The sequence below is a fragment of the Galleria mellonella genome, unplaced genomic scaffold, assembly GCF_026898425.1.
Source record: "Galleria mellonella isolate WM207_F2 unplaced genomic scaffold, CSIRO_AGI_GalMel_v1 utg64, whole genome shotgun sequence".
Classification (NCBI taxonomy): Eukaryota; Metazoa; Arthropoda; class Insecta; order Lepidoptera; family Pyralidae; genus Galleria; species Galleria mellonella.
The window spans coordinates 6,528,854-6,554,582 of record NW_026442133.1 but is presented as its reverse complement, the minus strand read 5'-3'; the positions used below and the strand labels follow the sequence as shown (position 1 = coordinate 6,554,582).

Sequence of the window (25,729 nt, the reverse complement as noted above, 5' to 3'; positions counted from 1 at the left end):
GTATCGGACAAAATTCGAACACTAGTTTTTAGTACAAAAAAATTCTCTAAAATTATAATTGCTTTTTATTCACATGCATTCAATATTCTTTATGTTCATAGAGTTATAAGATTTTACATTTTGAAATACAACTAATAAAAACCGAACTGAAACATACTCAATCAGGAATTAGGACATAACAGAGGACTGTTTTTAATGGCTTTTAGACCGAATTTATGAAATAATTATGATTCTAAATATTGATTAAGCTTGGCCCCTTAAAAAACAGGTTATATATTATGTGTTTTAATAAACAAAACTGTGCATTAATATAGCCAAAGTGAAAAAAAATGCTTGGACCATGATTTTCCTGTTAGTAGAGAAAGGCCCATATATATTGTTTATCAACATTATAAGTTGAACTAATAATAGTCACAACTATTGTGTCATTATATTGTAAATAGAATATTACTAGAAATTATAAACAGCCTAATTGATGAGAAGTGGTATCTGTTATTATATACATGAGTACAATCTTGGATATTTGTTACAAGTAATTTTCTTTATTGACTGTACCTCTAGTACAATGTCTGAATATTTGTGAGTGTTTATTACTACACTTTCATTTATTTAATGGAAAAGATAAATGTCTATCAAGTTATTTCTGTAAACTTAATATTTACTTTATATTTGTAATTAGTGACCCGCCCTGGCTTCGCATGGGTGCAATGCCACACTGCTATGTTCCTGTATTTTAAATCCATAATATCTTTGAAAATATTCATTTAAATTACATGCTATAAAAACCATATTCATCTATATTAAACAACAATGTATTTAAGATACTTAATTGGATAAAAATTAATGCTGTATTGCTTAAAATCACGTTGTAAATAAGCCATTTTTCTGTAAAATGTAAAGGATAAAAAATGGCTATTGTGGGTTATCGCAGACTTTTTTGTTAAACTTTTTAAGGTATACAATATTGTAGTACATTATTTTGATTTATCTTGTGGGTTTCAGCCAGTGTTTGCAATGTAAGGGCAAAAGATGTGTTTATTTACTACATCACATTAGAAACCTCTAAATTTATCAGTGTTTCTCTACAATTTTATGCATGTATTATACATATAAACCTTCCTCTTGAATCACTCTATCTATTAAAAAAACCGCTTCAAAATCCGTTGCTTAGTTTTAAAGACTAAAGCATACATAGGGACGGACAGACAGCGTCAGAGACTTTGTTTTATACTATGTAGTGATACATAATTTTTGTGTACTTATTTATGTTCTCTATTTAAAACATATGATATAAAATACAGTATTGTGTCAACTAATAAATTATGTAATATAGTTATAAATTCCCCAAAGTGACATGGTTTTATGAGCAACATTTACCTTACATGACTCATACATTACACATGACAGTTTCCTCAGATTCTGTGAATAAATGGCTACTAATTTACCAACCTTAATAGGAATTAAGGGTTATTGAACTTTAACATTCATAAACTTTTACTATTGCTATTATTTTTATATTTCTTGTTCATTAAATAATTTTTATCTTTATATATCACTGATGAGCTTGTTTACATCTGTCTAAGATTATTATGTACTATCTGACCTGTGATTCTTTGTTCGCATCACCTAAGAGCCTATACTACAATTCTAAAGGAGCTAAAGCTTTCTTATATCCACAAACCACTTGATTATTTATCATTGAACAAAATTTAGTACCTACAGTCCTAATTTAAAATAACACAGATGAAACCAGGTGAAACATTGTATATCTGTAATGGATAATATTTATTGATATATCTCACTATTAGTATTAGTATAGATTGCAGATAATTTAAAGGTCTTTTGGCTTTCCTAAAAAATTTTCAACTAGATATCTTTAAATTACTTTCTATAGAAAGTAATTTTTCTTTATAAACACAATTTTCACTAGTCTGATATCTGTGTTAATCTAGATTTAAAACTAACAGATCGAGCTAGAGCTCAACAGAATGGATGGCAAACTATAAACTTTTAAACTATACATGCATATGATTTGAAAAAACAATGCATTTTCAGGTGCAATAAATAAATTTTCTCTTATTATCTTGGGAATTCATAAAAATTAAACATTTACATAAACTTTTAAATTCATTACTTTTTGGTAATATGTCTGTTGCCTTTTATTAATATATCATTATAATGATTTTGTTGTATTTTTATAGAATTATGTGTTAAAGATATATTTGTAAGAAATTATATTGGAAACATCAAACATCATGATCTAGTATCTACCTTCATAACTACTGACCCAATAGATTTCAATTTTATTGTAATTTTATTTGTCCATGTTGTTTCACATACTCCATAAAGAAAAATATCCCTTCTTAGCTTCCTTGCTAATGGTACAAAGTACCCTTATATACAACTTCATGTCTTTTCGTAAACGTGATAATCCTACTAACAAAGAATTTTACGTAATTTCAAATAATTGAGGTGACAATCAAATTATTTTCCTATATACCAATTTTTAAATTAGCGTAAATTCTAATCAATAATAAAACTTCATTAAGCATTCATTCATCCATTTAGCCCTAGTGAAGAGGTAACAGAATAAACCTAAATTAAACATCTTCTAAACTAATATCATAAAGAGATTTTTTTATTCCAACAAACAAAAAGTTTGTTTATTTGTTATGATTTTACTCGAGAACTACTTGACCGATTTTATAAATTCTTTGAATGTTAGAAAGCTACGTCTTCGTCAAATAACATTAGAAATCGCTATCTAAATTGGAACAATTTAACCCAAGATATCAAAGTGTTACCTATAATCAATAATTATTTTGCGTGCGCTAAAAAACTATTAACGGTATATAAAATAGTGTTCTATATATTAATAGTAATTATGATTACTCAAAAAAGTCCGCGATGGCATATGTTTAACTATTATTATATTAAGATAAGCCACAATAACAATTTTTGTTTAAATTATTAAGTTCAAGTATATCGAATAGTGGTGATATTGATATCATCATATTAATCCTTATCCATTTAAATGGTTTGATAATTAAGACTGAATATGTACGTGTAAATTCCACTTAAAAGTATTTAAGTCGGATTTTTCGTTTAGAAGTTATGATGAGCATAAAAATTCTCTAAGTACGAAAAATGTCACGGTTTAAATAAACTGTCACATGTTTAGTATATTATTTTAATACTTATTTGCGTATTTAAATTAAATAAGTTTTTAAATTTGAAACTTTAATTTTAAGGTATTTTTTTATATTAAAAATGCTTTATTAAGTAAAAATATAAATGCTGCTTGTAGTATGTAAATTGCAGTTTACTTTTAATATTTTTTATTTATTTAAACAATGCACAGTGTAAATATAGCTATAATTTACGCCTTAATACCAAATTAGTCTTATCTCAAAATATTACAGGTGAAGAAGAACGCTGCGTACCTCTGTGCTGGCGAACGGCGCGAGGGCCTATCCCAGGTCAAAATGGAGGGTGGCATCGGCCAAGAGCGGCATACGGTATATCAGTACTTGAGTTTCCTCCAGGACATTCACATTGGCGACATGGCTGTCCATTCGCAAAATTATCTGCACCTCTACCAGTGGAAAGTCAAGATTTAGGTGCCTTGTATTACAGAAACTACTTTTACAATCAACGTAAGTTTATCTCTTCTTGAACTATTTTCAAATTAAAATACACGTCTATTATACAATATTTCCACAAAAAGATACTTCAAATAACACAAAATTTGTATAAATATAAGAACCCTAATAATTACAAAGTTGTTGTTGCATTAGCCATTAACTGTCCGCTACTGAACATAGCCCTATAAGAGGGATTTTGCCAATAGTTGTCACGCTTGGCAGGCGGGTTAGCAACAGCAGTTTGGCTTTCAGTGATGTTTTAAGAGAAACGTTGCTGCCTATCCTTTCACCACACGCTTCCTTAGTCGCCTCTTGCAACGCCCACGGGAAAGGAAGGGTTGGCCTATTCTATGCCGGGACCTACACGACTTGCAATTTTGTAAGCAACAAATTGCAATGTACTTGTTGGGTATTTTACACGGCTCCGTTTTATGAATAAGGGGGTTATTTCACCACCCGCTGTTTGTGTTGGTTAGTATTGAGACATACATAAGAATACAAATTTTGTACTGTACAGAGACTGAACCCATGACAATCGAAAGGTGAGGCAGTTTGTTAGACTGCTACGCCATCAAGCTCGTAAAATTACAAATATAATGCGTACTAAACGCAAAAAAAAAACTGTAAATATATTGAAATGAAGAACTTGTCCTTTTTGAAATAGGAAAATATTATATTACAATATACATCACAATCATATCATAATATCATTTCAGCTCATCAAAACTGGTTTGGTATGGATGAGAACTTAGGGCCGATAGCTATATCGATAAAAAAGGAACGGGTAGAGCTAAGAAGGGGTGGGGGAGGCGACGCGTCAGCTCCAGCTTCGCAGCTCGCCTGGCAGTATCGTCTCATAATACGTACTTCGGAACTGCTTACACTACGGGGCACAGTGCTAGAGGACGCCATCCCCGCAGCTAAACCTAGCAATAACAGCGCCACCTATAATACTAAAGAAGTCCTTGAGTATGTTGCACCTGAATTGCAGTATAATTGCTTGAAGTGAGTACATATATATTTATAATTACCAAATAACACTCAGTAGTTATTATTGTTAATTAATTAACTTTTTAACTTTTAAAAATATTCAGTATTTTAAACAAGATAACAAGCTCAGGGAGGCACCTGATGGAAAGTGGTAACCGTCGCCTATAAACATAAGCAGTACCATGGACATAACTGAGTATACTGTTTCGCCCATGATACCCCCCATGCGTTGCCATTCCTGAGTATTCAGATGTTATTCTTCTGTACCCTGTAAATTTACGCCATATCCCACCCTTCAAACCGAAACACAGCCATGCAAACAACTGCTTCACGGTGGAAACACGAATGGGATAGAGGTACCCAAGCAATCGACTTTTGTACAAAATCTCCCTCTGGTAATAATACATTTCATTAATAAGGTTAACAGATCAATTTACTGTCACTACTCATGTCTTATATATATTAGTCCTAATCTTCATCATAATTATATCGGGCGTTAACCGTCCACTGCTGAACTGGCCTCCCATATTGGGGGATTTTCCCAGTAGCCTACCATACCTGACAGACGGATTGGCAACTACAAATAGGCTTACTGTCCATCCCTCTTACCATGTCGAACTTTTCTGTATAATAAACGACTTATATGAAATTATAAACAGGGAAAACACTACACATTTCATATTCAAGTACCATAGCAATGGGTTTATCGCAAACTGAATGTGACATGCTTATCATGTTCTCATTTCGTATTACATGATTTGCAAAAATATCTAATTGAAATATATTTAAAATTTCACTTTTTTTTTATACAACTTAGAATGGCAAACAAGCTGACGGCCCACCTGATGGATAGTGGTAACCGTCGTCTATAAACATGAGCAGTACCATGGACATAACAGAGTATACTGTTATGCCCATGATACCCCCATGCGTTGCTATTCCTGAGAATTCAGATGTTATTCCTCTGTACCCTGTAAATTCACGCCATGTCCCATCCTTCAAACCGAAACACAGCCATACAAACACAACTGCTTTACGGTTGAAACATTAATGGGACAGAGGTACCCAAGCAAACGACTTTGTACAAAAGATATATAGCAGAGGGAGCTCTGGTATATATCCATCTGTTAATTTTGTACTAGTGTAAACAGTAAACAGACATTAACCAATAGTAATTTAAAAAAAAAGTCAGTTTATAGAGGAGGTCTATGTTCACCAGTGGAGAAATAATTAATGGCTGAGATGATGATGATAATGATAAATATGAAAAACAGTTATGTAATATTCTACATAAAGCCATAATTCTTTTCATATTCAATAATGTTTTACAGACTTGGAATTACAAATAGTGGAGCAGAAGATCAACTATTACGGCTTGACGAACAATGTGTAACCAGACACTATAAAGTAGGAGTTATGTATTGCAAGAGTGGTCAGTCCACAGAGGAAGAAATGTATAACAATCAAGAAGCAGGGCCCGCCTTTGTTGAATTTCTACAAATGTTAGGACAGACTGTAAGATTAAAAGAATTTGACAAATACAAAGCGGGTCTTGACAACCGAACAGACTCTACTGGCCTGTATTCAGTATATACTACGTACCAGGGTTGTGAAATAATGTTTCACGTTTCTACTATGCTTCCATACACGCCAAATAATAGGCAGCAGCTGTTAAGGAAGCGACACATAGGCAACGATATAGTAACTATAGTCTTCCAGGAACCCGGCGCGGCACCGTTTACACCGCGCAATATTCGTTCTCAATTTCAACACGTTTTCGTTGTGGTCAGGGTTATAGATCCCTGTACAGAAAACACTCACTACAGTATAGCAGTGAGTCGTGCTAAAGAAGTGCCTTTATTTGGTCCTCCGATCCAACATGGTGCTGTTTATCCAAAGGGTGAAGCATTCACTGATTTACTTCTAAGTAAGGTATGTTGATATAAAGTGTTACATACTTAATATTGTTATGTTCATTAGGCTATTTGTAATTAATTGTTCATTTAATATTACTAATGGAATAATTACAATAAAAACTTAAGAAAAAAAAATGTGTAATACTATTTTTTTTTTAATATTGTTGTAGTATTTATTGTTTTGTTTTACATTATATAAATTCAATGCCCCATACCTGTTATTGCTTTTGTCATAATTATGTACTTAATTTTTTTTTATAAATATTTTAATTTTATTTATATAGGTAATTAATGGCGAAAATGCAGCAATACAATCGCCTAAATTTAGCACAATGGCAACACGCACACGGCAAGAATATCTAAAGGATTTAGCCAAAAATTATGTATCAGCCACTACTGTGGAAACTGGACAGAAATTTTGTAAGTTTGCCTATTTCCTAATTATCTTTAATTTGTCTTTGGGGGCAAATTACAAAATGTCGGCTATTGACATATCGGGTTTCCCGCGCACACTTGAGAAATAACACAAATTAATTAGTATCATTGTATTTACTTAAATTTAGAACGTTCTTAATTTTTACTTACCGAAGTGTGGCAACTTCACAATTATCTGTCAGTTAGAATTCCAGTCCATTAGAAGTGTAGTAATTGGTATATGTGCCAAATTACGTATAATTAACAAATATTAAATATAATATTTATTATTCATGTTTTTCTCTAGCCTTATTTTCGTCTTTATTGATGAAAAGCGGTAACAATTCAAGCAGCAACACGATCCTACCGCGCATTGACAACTGCACAAACGACGTGCTTGTTGGAGGAGCACTCTGTTTTCATGTAAGTATAGCATTGTACTGTGTATAATAATAAGTAGTCCTTAAAACATCTCAACTGCGACAGGCGCATGTCTTAATTTATCTCTAGCAATAATTATAAACCTAAAAACCGGAATTAGACACTCAGACTTATATGACGTGAAAATAAAATATTTATCAAAGACAAAGTTTGCATGAATCTCACTCGGATTTCTACTATCCTGCAACTATGCATGTATGACTGTTTAAATAATTGGATATGACAGTTAAATTATTGGGAAGAGATACATAGCTCCCCAGCATAGTCCACAGACTCAGCCACACATGAGGATATCTGGACAACCTCAAATGCATTGTAGAAAGTCAATGAATGCAGGTAGTTCAGAACCGTTTCTTATGGCAGTCTATGGTATATGTTCAGCAGTGAACAGATGATGACGATCTGGAGGATATTATGGGTGTCACGAAGTAAAGTTAATAATTCTACAGTGATGCTAATTATGTTTATAGATAATGGTTATTATTTTCTATCATTTAAGCTATCTGCTTATTTACCATTTAACATATAATGTGCATGATACAGGTGCAAGTGCTGGATGAAGGCGCCGGCGGGTCGCTATTAGACTGCATGATGGGTGTGTCGGCCGATACAGTTGTACTTGTAGAAGATACCACGCGGCAGATCATACTGGTCATACCTACTGGCACACTTCTTGGTATGTTTTGCTTTGTTATAATCATTTATGTACTAAAATTTATATTTCAATTGTTATATGTACAGTTCGAAGTTGCCGTCTTAGTAATATAATGTACATTCTATTATCAACAAACCATGCCTATGACTGTCATGCTAATAATAGCTGAGATTAGTCATTCTGTCATAGCCACACTTTAGTATATTAATCATTTTAAGCACTTTTCCCCAATTAAAACTAATATTATGACTTGTTCATGCACTTATTCCCCTCATTATTGATTATATTCATGTATGTTATTCTGATCATAATGAAGATCTTAATAAATTGCATCGTCGAAATTAATGATTCTATTTGTTTTATATTATATTTACGTAATAATGATCCCAGTTTAAATGGCTCCCTATATGTTAAAATAGACAGTTGAAGTTGCTTTCCAATATTTTCTCTATTCTTATGTATAGTAGTTCTCCATTGTATAGATTAAATAATTTATGAGTCAATATAAATACATCTGTAACTATTTATCTACAACAATTTTCAATTGTCTGTCACCATATAATTGCATCTCAGTCTTTACAAAGGTTGACTGGTAAAGAATGCTAGTTAAGTCAATAATTTATTTGCATAAACATAGGTATTTAGTTTCATGATATTATATATAATAATTAGTTTAGATCGCTGTTTTGCGCCATTATTGGGTATACAAATATTAAAAAACCCTTCACCAAAATTACTAAATATAATACTAACCATTATACACACATAGTACACTAGCTTTTTCCTCACTTTTTCTTGCACGTGGATTTCCATTTTTAGATGGTGTATAAATATAAAACATACACCAGATTAATGTAAACATTCAGGAGCACAACTGTGGATAATGCATTCAACTTGATGCAATCGTTTTTGCATAATGCCGGAACAACCATACATGTAGACAAAATTTCTAAAAATTATAGTTTTGTTATTTATTAATCTCACTCAGACCTCTTATTATAAGTTTTCTTAAATTTCTCACAGACATGATCTACTTGCAATTTTATTGTATCGGTAAGATAAATGTAAATAACCAAGTACAAAACTTTGTAATGTAACAATGATGCACCTCAGAGATTTCATACAGAATGGCATGATATGTGCCTACTACTACAAAAACAATCCTATCTGGTTGACCTCCATGTGGTTCCCCCTGGAAACCGTTGTTTCATTCGTATAGAATTTGTCATGATAGCTCAACTATTATATTGTAACTATATTAATTATAATTATAATTATAGTCTAGTGCCCCGTCAGCGTATACCGATGGCACAGGCAATACAAACCTCCCATTTACTAATAACCTTTTTTTTCAACAGGCTGGGTGGAGAACGGCGAGTGGACGCGCGTGTACTATCATCGCGGGGAGAGCGTGCGAGTGCGGGCCGGCAGCGGTAGCGCAGCGCTGCGGCGGCGGCTCGCTAGTGTCGCACCACCGCACGCCACCGCGCTGCACGAGATCACGCTAGAGCGTGGCGCCGCACATCAGCTCGGTAATATCACTTGATGATGATCACTTAAAGATTTTCATGAAAACCTACTTATTTATTGTATATACATATATATTATAAAATAACAAGGACACTTTGTATATTTATAAAACAGTAGCATCTATGTTTCTCATTAAACTATACTGCAAACTTGTAATTCTGTTTAAAAGGCTGTTTATATGGGGGTAAAATTACTAAGTAAGTCTGGAATTATTATACTAGTCGTGAAGATGGAGAATCCCGATGTTCTTATAATTGATATATAACGCTTAAGAACTACTAATACTAATAATTGGTTAATTATATATAACAACTTATTAGTCGATTATATTTTCGATTATTTGTGACTACATTCAAGATAACTTAATCATCGTTGGATAAGGATTATTTATCGATTCGTTATGTAACACTAATCATTGTAAGTTGGTTATGATCAGGATTCCACGTGCAGCCGGACGGTCTGGTAACGGCGGTGGAGGGCGGAGGCTGTGCGGCGCGCGCCGGCATCCGTCGCGGTGCCCGCTTGCTCGAGGTGTGCCGCGCCGCCGTCGTCGCACTCGCGCACGACCAGCTCGTCGACCTACTCAAGACCTCCGACCCCGTCACAGTCAGTATAAACTACTCCTGAAATATTTAAACTGTTGCACTTAACTGTTATGAGTGTGTACTTAACTATAACAAAATAAATTAATACAATCCAATTAAAATTCTATCGAAATACCTACATAAATTTTTGAGCTTAGCTTTATACAGACAGACAGGTAAACGCAGTGATAGATAGATAGATATATCGTTTATTTGTTTGTTACTAATCACACACAACATGTTCATAAGAATAGATAATACATAATACAACATAAGATTTATAAAATTGTGTTATTATGTGTGATCTGCAGCAACACAAAAAGGTCGAAGCTCAGCGTGGAACATTGTTCAAGGAACAAAACACTGATTTTCAGCTTTAACCCATTTGAGGGTATGTGAAAATAATAATTAAAATAAATACAAAATAAAAAGAGCAATATTATTGGTGATTGTCTGTGCGGTGTGTGTATAATAAAAATAATGTAAATAGTTCAGAGTATAATTTGATATAATTTTAACTGAGTGGTAAGGATAAAGCGGAAAAAAAAAAAGAAAATATTAATAAGAGAAACATAGAAAAACATACAAAAAAAGTGAGGGACTTTATACCATATTTTTTTTATACAACTTAGAATGGTAAACAAGCTGACGGTCCACCTGATAAAAAGTGGTAACCGTCGCCTATAGACATGAGCAGTACCATGGACATAACAGATTATACTGTTTCGCCCATGATACCCCCCATGCGTTGCCATTCCTGAGGACTCAGGTGTTATTCCTCTGTACCCAGTAAATTCACGCCATATCCCACCCTTCAAACCGAGACACAGCCATACAAACACAACTCCTTCACGGTTGAAACACGAATGGGACAGAGGTACCCAAGCAATCGACTTTTGTACAAAATCTCCCTCTGGTGAAGTATGAATTATATTCAAGGTTTTATAAATTCAAAATTATGCGCAGGTGACAGTAACTTTCGCTAGTAGCTCGCGGTGCGAATGCGAGGCGGCAAGCGAGGAGTGGGCGCCGCCCGCGCGGGCTGACGCACAGCAGCCGGGCCGGCCGCGCCGGGCGTACGAGCGCGGCCATTCGCCGCCGCGTTCCGACAGTTCCGGCTACGGCACCGGTACACATTGCCCCTTCCCCGCCCCATCCTCGCATCGGTCACAGCGACCAGTCCGGCCGCGACGCGCCTTTTTATAACCTATTTATACACAATGTTATTCCAAGATCTATTGTATATGCTGCAATGATAACTAACAATGGGATTACCACTAACAATACCCTTCTCTTTTATCGAAAATTTTTTTAATGTAATAACATTATAATTATAACCCCGCCTCCGCTATTAACACCGACAAGTAGAGATTATTGATGGTAATGACCAATTCACTAGGAATTCGTTTTAAGATAACAAGCATGGTTTTCAAACGAACTCATAACAAAATAAGCAAATGACCACTAGTCTTTCAAACCCCTAGAACGAACAACTGTACTAACTTTATTTTTAATGTATGATAATGGGAGAGTAACCTCGCCTGCGCTAACGGTGTACACTGGCGGGGCCACCAGTGAGAAATGATAAATCAAAAGAAAAAGTCAAGTCAGTTAGCTCATCGTGATGAATACACCTGAAATTCAGCACGATGTTTTCTAGGAGAGACCACGTTGAGGTCGACCTGACAGGGTAAATTGCTAACAATGAGACTGGTAGTTCGCATTACTAACAATCCCTCTTCCCCCGCGTCCACTGTACTAACGTTAATATTGGGTAGGGGGGAAAGGAATTGTTAGTAATGGGGTCTCACTGACCCACAACCAGCAATACACCCTAACAGGTAATATGGAAACCATCGTAATTAATTCTAGTGGAATTCATCACGATGGACTAACTGACCTGCTACATCCTCACCTATCATCCTTCACTGGTATATACCGGTAGCGCAGGCGGTTTACAATTACATTATCACCAATTAAAAAAAATAAAACGTGAATATGGCGTGGTGCGCGGCAGGCGGGTCGGGGCGCAGCGCGCGGCGCTCGCCGCAGTCGTCGCCGGTGTCGGAGGCGCTGCTGCGGCGCCGCTCGACCGACGACGCGGCCGCCGCCTCGCCGCACGCGCCGCGCCACGCGCGGCACAAGCGCGCCTCCGCCAACACCAGCTCGCTCACCGTGCGTACCCTACTACCATCCGGACCTCACATCATACACCAGCCTTTCCCAAAGTAGGCGATAACGCCCCCTTGTGGACGCTGCAAGTCTAAAGGGCGGTAAGAGACCTAAAAAAAAATGGGGGCGTTATGTTAAAGGCTTAGAGGCGTTAGAGGCTTGTAGTAATAGTGGTTTTAAAGTAGGTGAAAAAATGGGGGCACTAAAAAATAATTTATTCTCAAAGTGGGCAGTAGACAAAATAAGTTTGGCAACCCCTGTTATACACATACTGTGTCTCCATATAAATGCTTCGAGAAAAACGGCACAACTTTTTCATACAATTTTACGTGATAAATAGTTGATTAGTGATACCTTTATAACTTCTATACTTATTTTGTCTTATAATTCCTGCATGTTTTTATTGCATAAACACTCATTTTATTTATTAAATATTATATCACGATACATTTTATGCATAATTATATAGAACACTGACAAAAACTTTACCCTTGACTTTAAAGGCTAGATGCTCTATCTGTATAATCTAGGTATCGGACATACTACAATGCCGTCTGCTCTCGCCATAGAATAGGCTATCCCTTCCTTTCCCGTGGGTGTCGTAAGAGGCGCTAAGGGAACTTAATAATCGAGAGATGGGCAGCATCGTTCCTCTTAAAACACCACCAAAGCCTAACTGTGGTTGCCAATTCGCCTGCCAAGCGTAGCAACAACTGGCAAACTCCCTCAAGGGGGAGGCTTATGTTTAGCAGTCGACAATCAACAGCTGATATGATTATAATGCATTACACTATCTAGGTCCAAGCTAAGCAGAGCTTGTAGTAGCATAAGCTGTCAGTTTTTTTTTTTTTTTTTTTTTTTAACTAAAAAGTCTTAAGTTTAACGTAGAACGAAACTCTCAAACTAATTAACCATTTTCGTTGTTAAAGGTGACTTGATTGAGAATTTTTTTATTTAAAGGAAACATTTGTTATATAATAACTGTATTAAAATATTTTTAGGAATATTACTTAAGTCAGAAATCGAAGCTGAAAATAGACAATTTCTATTATAACAATACATAAAACCATATTTAATAAAGAGCGGCGTTAAAATTCACCCTTAAATACATTTATTAAATAAAGATAATTTTTCCTCATTACATACAGGAAGAATTGATGCGATTAATGGATGCGGAACTTGGCGAAACTAGATCAAGTAGCGTGGCAAGTACACCAGCACTGGCGAATAGTGGTGGAGTGCCAAATGTGGGAAACCCCAATGTAGGAGTAGCGAATGTGACCAACGCCACACGGGCTCCGCCCCTACCGCTGCCCGACGCCACCGCCCTGGACTGGGCCGCGCTCGTGCACACTGCCACACGCGCTATGCTCCAGGTATATTATAATAAAATTTTTATTCTGCAAAAAATACATTTAATTGTGACAAAATTAGAATAGGACCAAAACAAGATTAAACTCTAGATTACAAAAATAATCATCAAATCAATCTAAAAACGTAAAATTCAATCAAATACAATATAAAAAAAGACTTATTCTAACAAGACTAAGTTTTGGAAGTTAATTATGTGGGTTTCCAATATACCTGAATTTCGCATAAGAGAAATTTGTTGTTGAGGAGTCGTGCTCTTGATTATTGCTTGTGATAATCTATTTAAGAAGAGAACATGTAAACGTTAGAAGATTAAAATAACTATGATGACATTTCCGTAATATTTATTGGAAGACCTTCCTCCGTGGCCTGTGTTGCTTGAGCTTGTTAATATTAATTATTTTAATGTTAATTATGTTAATTATTTCGGCTATTTACTTACACCAAAAGAACTGCTCGAAACTGCCGAAAACTGCAAATAAAACCCGAAGGTAAATTATAAAATAGATTAAGAATTGTAAATAAGAGTTACCAGAGGGAGACTTTGTACAAAAGTCGATTGCTTGGGTACCTCTGTCCCATTCGTGTTTCTACCGTGAAGCAGTTGTGTTTGCATGGCTGTGTTTCGGTTTAAAGGGTGGGATATGGCATAAATTTACAGGGTACAGAGGAATAACATCTGAGTCCTCAGGAATGGTAACACATGAGGGGTATCGTGGGCGAAACAGTATACTCTGTTTAGTCCATGGTACTGCTCATGTCTATAGGCGACGGTTACCACTTTTCATCAGGTGTTCCGTCAGCTTGTTTGCCATTCTAAGTTGTATAAAAAAAAGAACTATATAAACACCTTAATGAGACCTCCTTTTCAGATCTGTGAAGAACATCAATATCCATCAATGGACAATACAGACCCATCTCTAGAAAGTATAGCTACTGAACCCGTACCTGAAGCATGGCCTGACGTACCAGTAAGTTGTGTTATTGTAATTTGCATATCTTTCCCCAAATAATGTTAATCAGAATGACGTTTAACTTTATTATAATTCTTTAAGTTTGAATTTATTTATGGCACAAATTTAATAAAAGATTTGTTATTTTAACAAATCTTTAACTTTTTTTCATATATTGTGCATAGGGTTTGGTTCCAAGTTCCATACAATATTGAAAAACATCTTTGTTGCTATTATAATATGTTTCATCTGTAGCAGAGTACAGAGACGAGTGGAAACGGTCCCATGGTGGGCAATCCGAGTACGCCGTTGACTAGTAGTGTGGCGGTGACGAGTAGTGCGACGGTGGGGAATACAGCAGTGGCGAGTGGTGCGGCGAGTAACGTGGTGTGCGGGTGCGGCCTGGCGCCGAGGGTGGCTGCACTGGAGGCTGACGCCGTCGCCTCGCAGCGACACCAGCACCAGCTCGAGGAGGAGGTCAGTACATAGTATGTTTTAATAGAATGTAATGAAAATAAAATAAATTATTTATCTGCACATTAGACAGCACGCTGTCTTCGATATAAAATATATTAATTGTTTAGTTGTATTATCAATTTTTATTTCCACTTCTCCATTAATTACGTACGAAATTTTTATATACACGGTCATATATGCGAACATGTAAAATTCCTTGTGTTATTAACGTTTTAAAACAATACAAATCCATCTAATAATATAATTAATAAGAAATATAGAAATTCCGATCTATATATATAATTTGGGGCCATGATATCAATTGTTTCTGCCTACCCTAATGGGAGACAGACGTGACAGATATGTATGTATGTATGTATGATATCAATGGACATTTAGGAAAATTTATCATCATCAGCTCATCATAAATCACATTAATACTGTTTTATCTATGTAAAAGTATTAACAAGATAATTTACCTAAAATTTGAAATGTTACACTGCGACATCGCAATATCTCAGTGTAACCCAATGTAACCATTATCTATGCTCTTATCTTTACTATCATCATCTTCCTACCCTTATTCCAATTATTATTTGGGGTCGGCGTAATATGGTTTTATCCATATTACTAAAGGATTTGGCTTATAATTTTACGACCGGCCGCCTGCCTGACGTCAACCCTCTTTGGGAATTTATATAATAATCTATATGAATTAAATAATAATTATGCTTAATTGCATGTAATTATAACTTAAAATGCAATAAGCAATGTAAAAAGAGCCTTGGATTGATAATGAATGATAAAGTGGTATGCTGTTGATTAGTAAATAGGCCTTATTTAACATTTTCAAGATTTTTGTGTTTATTAAAGATTAAGTCATGGATTAGCTAGACACTGATTAATAACTTTGAATGTTTTTCTAAAATACTGTAATAAATCTTTCTCATTTTTATACTGTCACACTTCCAAATCGACTCACTCTAGAAACATATTCTCTATTAGTAGAGTTAATTCGGAGTGTATTTCCAATACAAGAAATCAACATTTTGTTCGCAGGTACGTCGATTACGACGACACAATGCACGCTTACGCGAAGAATCAGCACGCGCTGTGTGGCAGTTACGGCATTTCACGCAGTGGCTCAAGCGAACGGTCGACCGGCAGTGAACCAACCATGCATGCCACGGTAAATAATAGGCCGGCATTAATTTACCTATCTTATGTAATTTTTGACAAAATTATGTCATACAAACAACGCTGCTGAGTATATAACTTAAAAATATGTGTTGATCTTTGACGTGACCGAATTAGGGTCAAATTGAAATCACATCAAATAAACGTTAAATATAAAATAATGTAGCGTCCAGTAACTGCTTTTCGATATGATTTAAATTTAGACCCAATTCTAAATAATCCCAAAGATGTAAAATGTATATATTATAAAGATTATAGTTGGATTGAAAAAAAGTATTGGTTACCCAACCCCTTAAAACATACGAGTACATTAAAGCTACAACTTCGCCCGCCTATCGTTCATTATCTCCCATTCCCATGAGACTTAATTCTGTAAGATTTAGTCATGATCTACCTTAGCCTGTAGTCTGAAATGAGGTCACAATATTTTTGAGGTGCCTCCAAACAAAATATTGACGGCACTGAACTTCTCCTTTGACGATGACGACGAAAAAGTCATGGAGGACTCTGCGGTCTATAGTGTTCATTCCAAGGTCGAATTTGATATTTTGTTTATCCTCTGCTCGCGCCCTCCTCGGATATCCGAACGGAAGCTTTATGTCAAAATCCTTGTATTTTATCCAATGATCAAATACAAGAATACTGTCAACTTGGCCGCTATATTATTCACTTGTTATGTGTTATCTCTTTAGGAACAAGATTATTATATTTCTCTTGATGTGGTACATATTTCTTGTGGTATCATATAACTTGCTTATAATTACATTACGAAGCTAGATTAACCTGTCTGCCTTTAATTGATACACAGATAAAGGAATTAGAAGTAATACGATTTTTAATGTAGATAATTTTATCCATCTATCGTGCGCGTCATTTTCTATTTTAAAAAATACTCTCACGTAATTATGGGAAAACCATTTCCGTTTATTATCCCTATCGATTACCAATATCAGCTAGTTACGGCTGATATCATGATAATAGAATGACAGCAGCATTGTTTGTGTGTGTACATAAACAGGTAAAACTATTATTATTCGTAACAATTAATATAATTGTAATGAAATCACCAAATTACATCGGTTACACCGCACATTGGATTATGCGCTGTCTTATGAATTTTGTGCCTTTTCTGTGCTTCTTACGGAGCTATCCTTTTGGCGTTATTTATGTTTATCGTTTGGCGTTATTGATGTTTGATATAAAAAGATATACATACTATGTTTTTGTTACGAGCTGATATTGTAGAAATTAGGTACTATTTAGTCTATAGGATGTTGTAGTTTGGTTTTATATGGTTGTTTTAGCAATCGAGTTATAGCTTCAAATTTCAAAGCTACGTACATCATTTTATATATTATACGCAATTAGAAACATTACATTAAATATATTATTATATATGAGTAATAAAGTTAGTTAAAAAATGTAAGGTGAACACCAATTAGGCTATGCGTTCGTCTTTGTCATTAGTGTATCTAATCCGGTACGTATCTAATCAATTTTCTTTTAAGTACCTTATAAGTATTTATTTCGTAATATAGTATTATCTTTTATATTTTCATAAATGTACTAGTAACATGACAATTGTTTTACACTATTGACAATGACCAGTAGAGTTTATAGTGATATAAAATGTGTACTCTTAAGTAATTACGGATAGTACGTTAAATTAATATACAGACTTGAAACCTGCCAAATATTAATACAATAAGAGACACGAATTTTAGCACAAATTGTACTCATTTTATACACATACTATGATTTATTTTATCTTAGATAAAAGTAGCTTTTCTTCTGAACCAGTGACATTATTACCATATTGCATAATAATATACTCGCATCACAATTAATTAGTGAGAAGAAACGAATATTATATAGAAGTGAAACTTTGTTTGTACATCGTGTTATTTAAGAAATTTAATTTTTATAACAGCATATAACAGCACAATAGCGGGAGGACAGTAATAGATGCTTTTATAGTTTACTGTACCACGATACAGTTATAATATATCGTAACAGTTTTAAATATCCATACGTGATAATGAGTTATCGTCGCGGAAAGTCCAGCTGCGAATAAAATTCCTAACCAAGTCGGCTTACTAGATATATTTTTATTTCGCGTTTACCTCCTCTGCTTTGTTCCCAACATTCGTGTCTTCCGACATACCTGGCGATGAGAATGTGTAGTTAAAACATTCAGACACACCACTGTGTGTTTATGATATTATTACATATTTAATTTGTATGACACTGTTTTATTGACGCGTTGTCATTCTATTAAAGCTTTTGTAAGTATCAAAACATTGCAATAAATTAAAAATTGCACCGTCGTATCACAAGGACACAAAGTTTTTTTTTTTTTTAATTTATTAATCTTGATTACGAAACTTAATTTAACACCAAAACTATTATGTGTGCTTACGAACTATGCTGAAATCATCTTGAAAGCCTTTTAGAAACGTCATAAAATGATACCGCAAGAGCACAATCTTACTAACTAAAATAAATACAAATATACTACTTTTTTTCTAAAAAAAAAATACCAGTGACTACATTATATCCGATTATAGTTGCTCCATATAAACTTAGCTTCACTTCTGTATAATTCATAATTCTTAAATAAACAATTGAGTTTTACTTTGTTATCCCTTCTTCGCATAATTGTGGAAATTTCCATCATAACATTAAATGCCCAAAAATTATATAAAAGAACAAGTTCACTTTAAGTTGATCGTCTCTGGATACCTTTTTAATATCCATTGCAGAAAAAACCCTAGCTGTTACATTTATTTTTTTAAGCATTTTTCCTTTAATTTTGAACATGAATTATATTACCTTGATTTATTTCACCAATAAAAAAAATGCAAAGAAGGGTTATACTTTTTACATTGTATGTACATGTGATTTTTACTTAATGATTTACCATAAGAATAAATAACCTGGGTAGAAATGACCACTCGTATACTTTTCCTTTGTGAGTGCACCGATGCCAAAAATATAATGTACTTCCTCTCAATCAAATAGCGTTATCACAATTTTTTCATATATAAATAATGAAAATTAGCTGGAGGGATAGAATTAGCAATGACCTCCTTATTGCTAATTCTATCCCTCTTAAAGGAAAAAAAACAAATTATTAGAACTATTGAGGACATAAGGGGAAAAATGTTGGGACACTTGATACGACACGACGAACTTATGAACATTATAAAAGAAGGTAAGATAGAAGGAAGGAGGGGAAAAAGGAGACCGAGACATAGTTACATCAGGCAGATCAAGGAAGGAGTTGGTGTCATGTCGGATCAAGAGGTGAAGAGACTCACTGAAAATCGTAGTGAGTGCCAAGAGCCCCGCCGACAAGAGCGCAGCTCTTTAATAGGACAGATAGATAGAAATAATGAAAAACAATCCGTTTTAATAATGAAAGAGTAAAAAATTAATTAATGACGACATCGTACAGACTTACGTCGTTTAGGGCGACCCCACTGACTGTAGGAATTCAATTCGAGTCAGTAATATGCTGTTGATATTTTCAACATAATTATATACTTAAACTCCGATAAGTACAGATAGAGTTCCTATAATCTATGTATTCAAAAGTATATAATAATCGACTTTATATTAAATAGGTCAAGTAAATAATACTACCGAACTAAAGTTTTATTACTATTCTGAAAAAACATCAAATTTAATTTTGTGGAATTACAGATTAACGATAGTATCCATTTACGTGATATCACATACATTTTTATGGTTGTTAAATAATCAAATCATCAGCGTTATCTAGACAAAGGTAAATAAAAAATAAAGTGGCATCTACTGGCTTACAATTAAACATGCTCTCCGAACTGCACACAATTACGCAGATTAGATGAACATAATTCTCAATGACAATGCGAACCGCAAACGGGGTATTATTATTTAATTGGCGAGAATGTCTATTCTGCCTAGTTTTTATTCTTATGGATTTACTCTTCAATTAAATAGTCTTATTGAGTCTCGAGTCTCGTAAAATTAGATGTTATGATCGTAAAATGAAAGCTTTATTAGTTTAAGTCACACTTAGAGATACTTATGTAATATGAAAGACTTGCTTTATACTTTATTACATGCCTACTTGTAAGGCATATCTAGGCAAATAAACGAGTGCCTCTTCTTTTAGCATTTTTTAAAAGCAACAAAATTATTAACTTCAGAATATAATAATAATGTTCTATTGGCGTATCCTATAAAACACAGTTATATTATATATATAAAACAAGAAAGCAACCTAAACAGAATTGGACTTGCTTTGATCTGAAACTAAACAACCGATTAAAAAAACTTTAGATGCATAATAAATGATACCAAGTTTAAATATCCAACGTTAAATAAATTATGTACGTTCTTTTTTGTTCTTTCTGTTTTATGGTGTCATCCCTGAATATAATGTTTTCAATATAAATTATGTACAATAATTAGGAAACAGCAACGAAAGTTTTCACAAGACATTCACATAGCTTATGAATATTGTAATTACCTTAAAATAGCGTTTATTGCTTGTTAGCAAAATTGTTTGTATAATAATCATTTACCTTGTACACCATCGATATGAGTCATTACAAATATTACATTACAATCACGACTTTTTTATATATATAATTTATGCTTAATTTCTCATATAAAAATTAAAAAATAATTGTGTTTTTAATTTAAAGAAATTTTTTATGAATAAATCCATTTCGAAATAGTTAATATAAATAAAGGTAGTGACTACTGAGCAAGTTATCATTACCTTATGTGGTGACAGCAGTCAATTTGTTAATTAACATTGAAAACTAACGTCTAGTTGAGATTAAAATTCTATAATAAGTCTATTCGCCCCACGATGTAAAAAAAATCTTTAACATAAAGTACCTGTCATAATTTGATACACCAGTTCGTCATGAAATTACTTATTGGTGTCATTACTTTGATGTAGAGGTACGAATAAATACATAGCAATATCCTACATATTTTATTTGCTAACAACAGATAAACATTGATTAACAAGCAATGAAATGAGGAATTCGATCGAAATAATATAGACATCCAACCGGTATCACCGATGTCAAAATAGGTGAATACCTTTATTCGCCTTTATTATTTATATCCAAAATAACCCAATATATAGATATCGGAACGGTACCAATATTATCCATGCATGCTTTGATATTTTTTAATTGCTCTCGTAGATAATAAGTAATAATAATAATATAAACAACCTACAAGTTGCAAGACTGCTTTTGGGAAACTTTTATTGACTCATATATTTATGTCTGTCTATACCTTATACATTATTATAAAAAATGTTCTTATGTATGTTTACATGTTAATTTGTTTACTATTCCAAGAACCACCAAAGTAATGAAACTATGAAATATAGATTGTTAAGGTACATGATTGTTACTGGATTTTGTTGACAATATAAATACAATACCAGGAGTGAGAACCATTAGCTTAACGATACAACTTTTTTTTTTTAATTATAATAAGGGCAATATTTGTTCGGTCGATTAATTTATGAAATAAATTCAGCTATATAGAAAGCTACCCTCGGATAAAATTATTGAAATAAATCACTGTATTTGGTAACCGAATTTTATAATTTGATAATTACTTTTATAAGTGAAAAATACATTTTTTAAAATGACTATGTTCATGGTAATTATAAAACAAATACTAAAGTGTCTTCGGTGGGTAGCTTTTTAAGATGCTATTTATAATTTAATACATAAAATTCGAATTTATTATTCTGTTTGCGTTTGTTATTAAATGTAAATATTAATTTATACAACACGGGCAAAAATTCTCGACCGTAGAATTAACAATAGTGAAGTTATATAAATAATTCATTTAAGGTTCTTCCCACCACATATTTATGTTAAAATTAATTAATTAATGTACGTAAGTTATTTTAAAACAACATCTTTTCTGAGTGAAAGAATAAACTTCTTTTTTAATTAGTTATGTAAGTAATTATTGTTAAACGAAATTATTTAAAAATCCAACTTGTTTTTAAGCCCTTTTTGACTTTTGTGATAGTTCAGATTTTGTTTATCAGTTTTCTTCGTAAATAATTGATAATTCATAAAGATATAAATACACTTCTCGGCGTGTATATTTTTATGGACTCTTAGTTGCTATTTATCATATAAATTAGCATATACAATCTCAATTTTGTTTGAATATTTAATAGTAACAATGTCATCATTTCAACTGTTATTTAACCAATGCTGGACTCAGGCCTGTATGGAATATGTTCTATCTAAATAATTGTTTTGTTTTATATAATTTATAGGCTCTTTTTTAAACAAAAATAAAAGTAAAAAAGAACACACTTACATAAACTAATACTTGTAAGAAAATATTACTTAACGTTTAAATACTTAAGTAGATGAGAATTATAGTTTAGGTATACCCAATCAGCAGATAAACATAGTCACAGCCATCGGCGCCATACATTTAAGTCCACATTATAGGCAAAAATATACAGGGGCACTCACAGATTGAAGTATCCACGCACTGGTTGCAGCCAACAGAATTTAATTAAATCCATACAGCGCACTTTCAAAATCTGAACTAAATTTAATTATTATAATTATATTTGTTATACTCCAAAAGGAGCAGGCTCTCTTGACGGATATAACATGCGTTAACTAATAGCTGAAATAATATATCTATAAAAAGTGTATAAATGATAATATTGCTGAAAACAATTAAAAATAACGCTTATCCTGAATATAAGTGGTCTCGATGTATGTATTGACTTAGTGGACAATTTCTAGTAACGTTTACCATGTTCGTTCTTCAATGTACCTGCTGAAGTCAAAGGACTTCTCGCAATTAAATACTACGTAACACAGACATGAAAAATACAATCGAATTTAGAACCTTCTTTTTCAAGTCGGTTGAAAAAGTCCACACTAAAATCCACCTCGAGGACTCCTTAATTTTTACAGGCTTTTGCAACCAGTCCTAGAAAATTATATATGTTGATATTGTATTAAATATATACAGGTAGATAGTAGATATTCTTCATATGGGCATCATGTGTAATAAACATTTCCCGTAATAGTCAATCTTCCTGCAAAAAATTCGTCATGATTACCGACATGTTGCTTTATGCTGATACATAAAAAACTCTTACCTGCTAAACTGTACCTTATTTTTTATATCTCAACATAAAAATTGCAACACATTTTAAATAAATGTTTTAATAATCAAGTACGCCTGCTAGCAAAACATAATGAAGGTAAAACCGCCGTATGTACTCTGTAAAATTTGTATTTTAAGTACAGTTTTTTATATATTTTTGTTTATGTTCTGTAAAACTATATTTGATTTGTAAATTAATTATTAGCGACATTCCAATTAAAGTATTTACCAAAGGATAGTATATTCATTTGACTTTACCCTGTGATCATCGCAAATATTTTTAAAACCTAAAGTTTACTATTATTACATAATAATCTACCACTATGCCACATCGAGACAACGTACCCAAGATATTGACTGCATTTTTTTTTTGGAGGGAAAATAAATCGCAACTCCGCTCTATTGGCATACGCTAGTGGATATCGGTGAGTGATTAAAGGTGAGGATGAATTTACAAGACTTAACCACGATCGTTTCCAATGGTAATCGTGTGGAAGTCGACCTGATATATTGCTGTAGTTCACGTTACTAACGATCGCCGGCCGCAACTTCTAAGATATACATACATGCATAGCTATACTTATTTTCCATCCAAATTAGATATTTGCATTGAAAATGAATATATCTATGTACAGCTTTGGCCAAAAGTATTAGGCACCCCATAATTTATTCAATATTTCTTACATAAAGGAAAAAAAAAACCACTTTAAATTACTTTATTTGCTTAAGAACAATAAAAAAAAATTAAAATAGCAATTCTTTTGGGCATGCTGCGTACCAGCTTAGTATATTGAGTACTAGATATAGCGTCCCATTCTTGCGTCAACGCGTTTTTTAATGCGGTTTTATATATAATGCTGTGCTCTTTGATTTTTCGTTTCAGAGTACCCCAAAGATGTTCGATCGGGTTTAGATCTTGGGACTGAGCAGGCCAATTCAACAAATCAATGTTGTTTTCACTAAACCAGCGCATTGTAGTCGATGATTTATAACACGGGACATTGTTGGAATATGACACCATCTAAGTTGGTATCGCCTTAAATACGAGTTAACGAAGGCATAAGCGCAGTTTCTAGCACATCTATGTACTATTCACTGTTCATGCGGCCTTCGCAAACGAACATTTCGTCCACACTATTAGTAGACATATAGCCCCAGATCATTATGCCTCCTGCGTGCTTAACAGTTGGTATAACGCAATCTGGGTGGAATTCTTCGCCCACGCGTCGCCTTATAAGGGCCACGCCTGGTGTTCCAAATACCTGCAAAAAAGACGAAAAATATATATTTTATAAATCGTTCTAACTTAAAAGATTCAAAATTAAAAGAGAAAATTGTTTTAATTGTTGATGAAACTAATAAACTTACATCAAAGTTGGATTCGTCAGACCAGACCACATTAGACCAATCTTTCTCCGTAGTGTTGGTGCCGTAGAGCCCATTCTAGCCGTTTTCTATTGTTATCTTCTGAAAGAAGAATCTTCTTTCTGGCTTTACATCCCTTTAGTACTACTTCTCCGAGGCTTCTTATTGCTGTTCTCGCGCTTATCGTCTTTCCAGTCTCTTCGAATAAGGCAGTAGCAAGCTCCGAGGAAGTTATCTTCCTATCTTTCACTGACTCGCGTATTAACTTTCTGTCCTGGCATTTTGTAGTCACGCGTTTTCTGCCTGTTCGTGGTTTATTCACGTAAGAGCCAGTCTTCGCAAATCGTTTGATAGCAAATTGCACTGGACATCGCGAACATTTTAGCAACTTGGAAATTTCTTTTTGCGTCCTTCCTTGCTCATATAAAAGTTGAATTTTCACCCGTTTCTCCAAACTAATTTCACTTATTTTGGGCATTATAAAACGAGACACTTGCCAAATTTATCACAAAACCAAAAGTAAACGCTTGTTGAGACTAAGAATGCCAAAACGAGAGTGAAAGAAGAAAGAAAACAAAATCTATTGTGATTGGATCCCAGGTCTTTTATGACTGTAAAAATATGCCGTCTATTATTCTATATAATATTTTATGACACCGACATTGCATTTATAAAAAGCACTTGTTAATTATTCAGTTAGTAAACATGTAAAAATAATTTATATAGGGTGCCTAACACTTTTGGCCAAGGCTGTATGTATATCCTGTTAGTAAGGAGCAGCGCTATATACTATTGGTAGGTAGCATTTGTTGAGAGGCGAAGTACCACCTCACTGTAACTAATTTAAAACTAGATCCATCACACTGTA

The 25,729-nt window shown here is 33.7% G+C and overlaps 1 protein-coding gene across 2 annotated transcripts in view; it reads left to right on the top strand.

The window, feature by feature from the left end:
* LOC113512540 (signal-induced proliferation-associated 1-like protein 3) overlaps window positions 1–23,734 on the top strand; it is a 29,368-nt gene extending 5,634 nt beyond the window's left edge. Inside the window, exons 2-15 of one of the 2 annotated variants that reach the window (XM_052900053.1) lie at window positions 3,423–3,656; window positions 4,361–4,649; window positions 5,966–6,566; window positions 6,835–6,970; window positions 7,272–7,387; window positions 7,949–8,081; window positions 9,419–9,592; window positions 10,027–10,196; window positions 11,141–11,303; window positions 12,192–12,349; window positions 13,495–13,722; window positions 14,590–14,688; window positions 14,929–15,147; window positions 16,186–23,734. In XM_052900053.1, coding sequence (XP_052756013.1) covers window positions 3,423–3,656; window positions 4,361–4,649; window positions 5,966–6,566; window positions 6,835–6,970; window positions 7,272–7,387; window positions 7,949–8,081; window positions 9,419–9,592; window positions 10,027–10,196; window positions 11,141–11,303; window positions 12,192–12,349; window positions 13,495–13,722; window positions 14,590–14,688; window positions 14,929–15,147; window positions 16,186–16,296 — 2,831 coding nt within the window. In that variant the 3' untranslated portion in view covers window positions 16,297–23,734. Of the gene's footprint in view, window positions 1–3,422; window positions 3,657–4,360; window positions 4,650–5,965; window positions 6,567–6,834; window positions 6,971–7,271; window positions 7,388–7,948; window positions 8,082–9,418; window positions 9,593–10,026; window positions 10,197–11,140; window positions 11,304–12,191; window positions 12,350–13,494; window positions 13,723–14,589; window positions 14,689–14,925; window positions 15,148–16,185 lie in introns of both variants that reach the window. The other variant, XM_052900052.1, reaches the window with a different exon arrangement.
* Window positions 23,735–25,729: the final 1,995 nt, after the last annotated feature.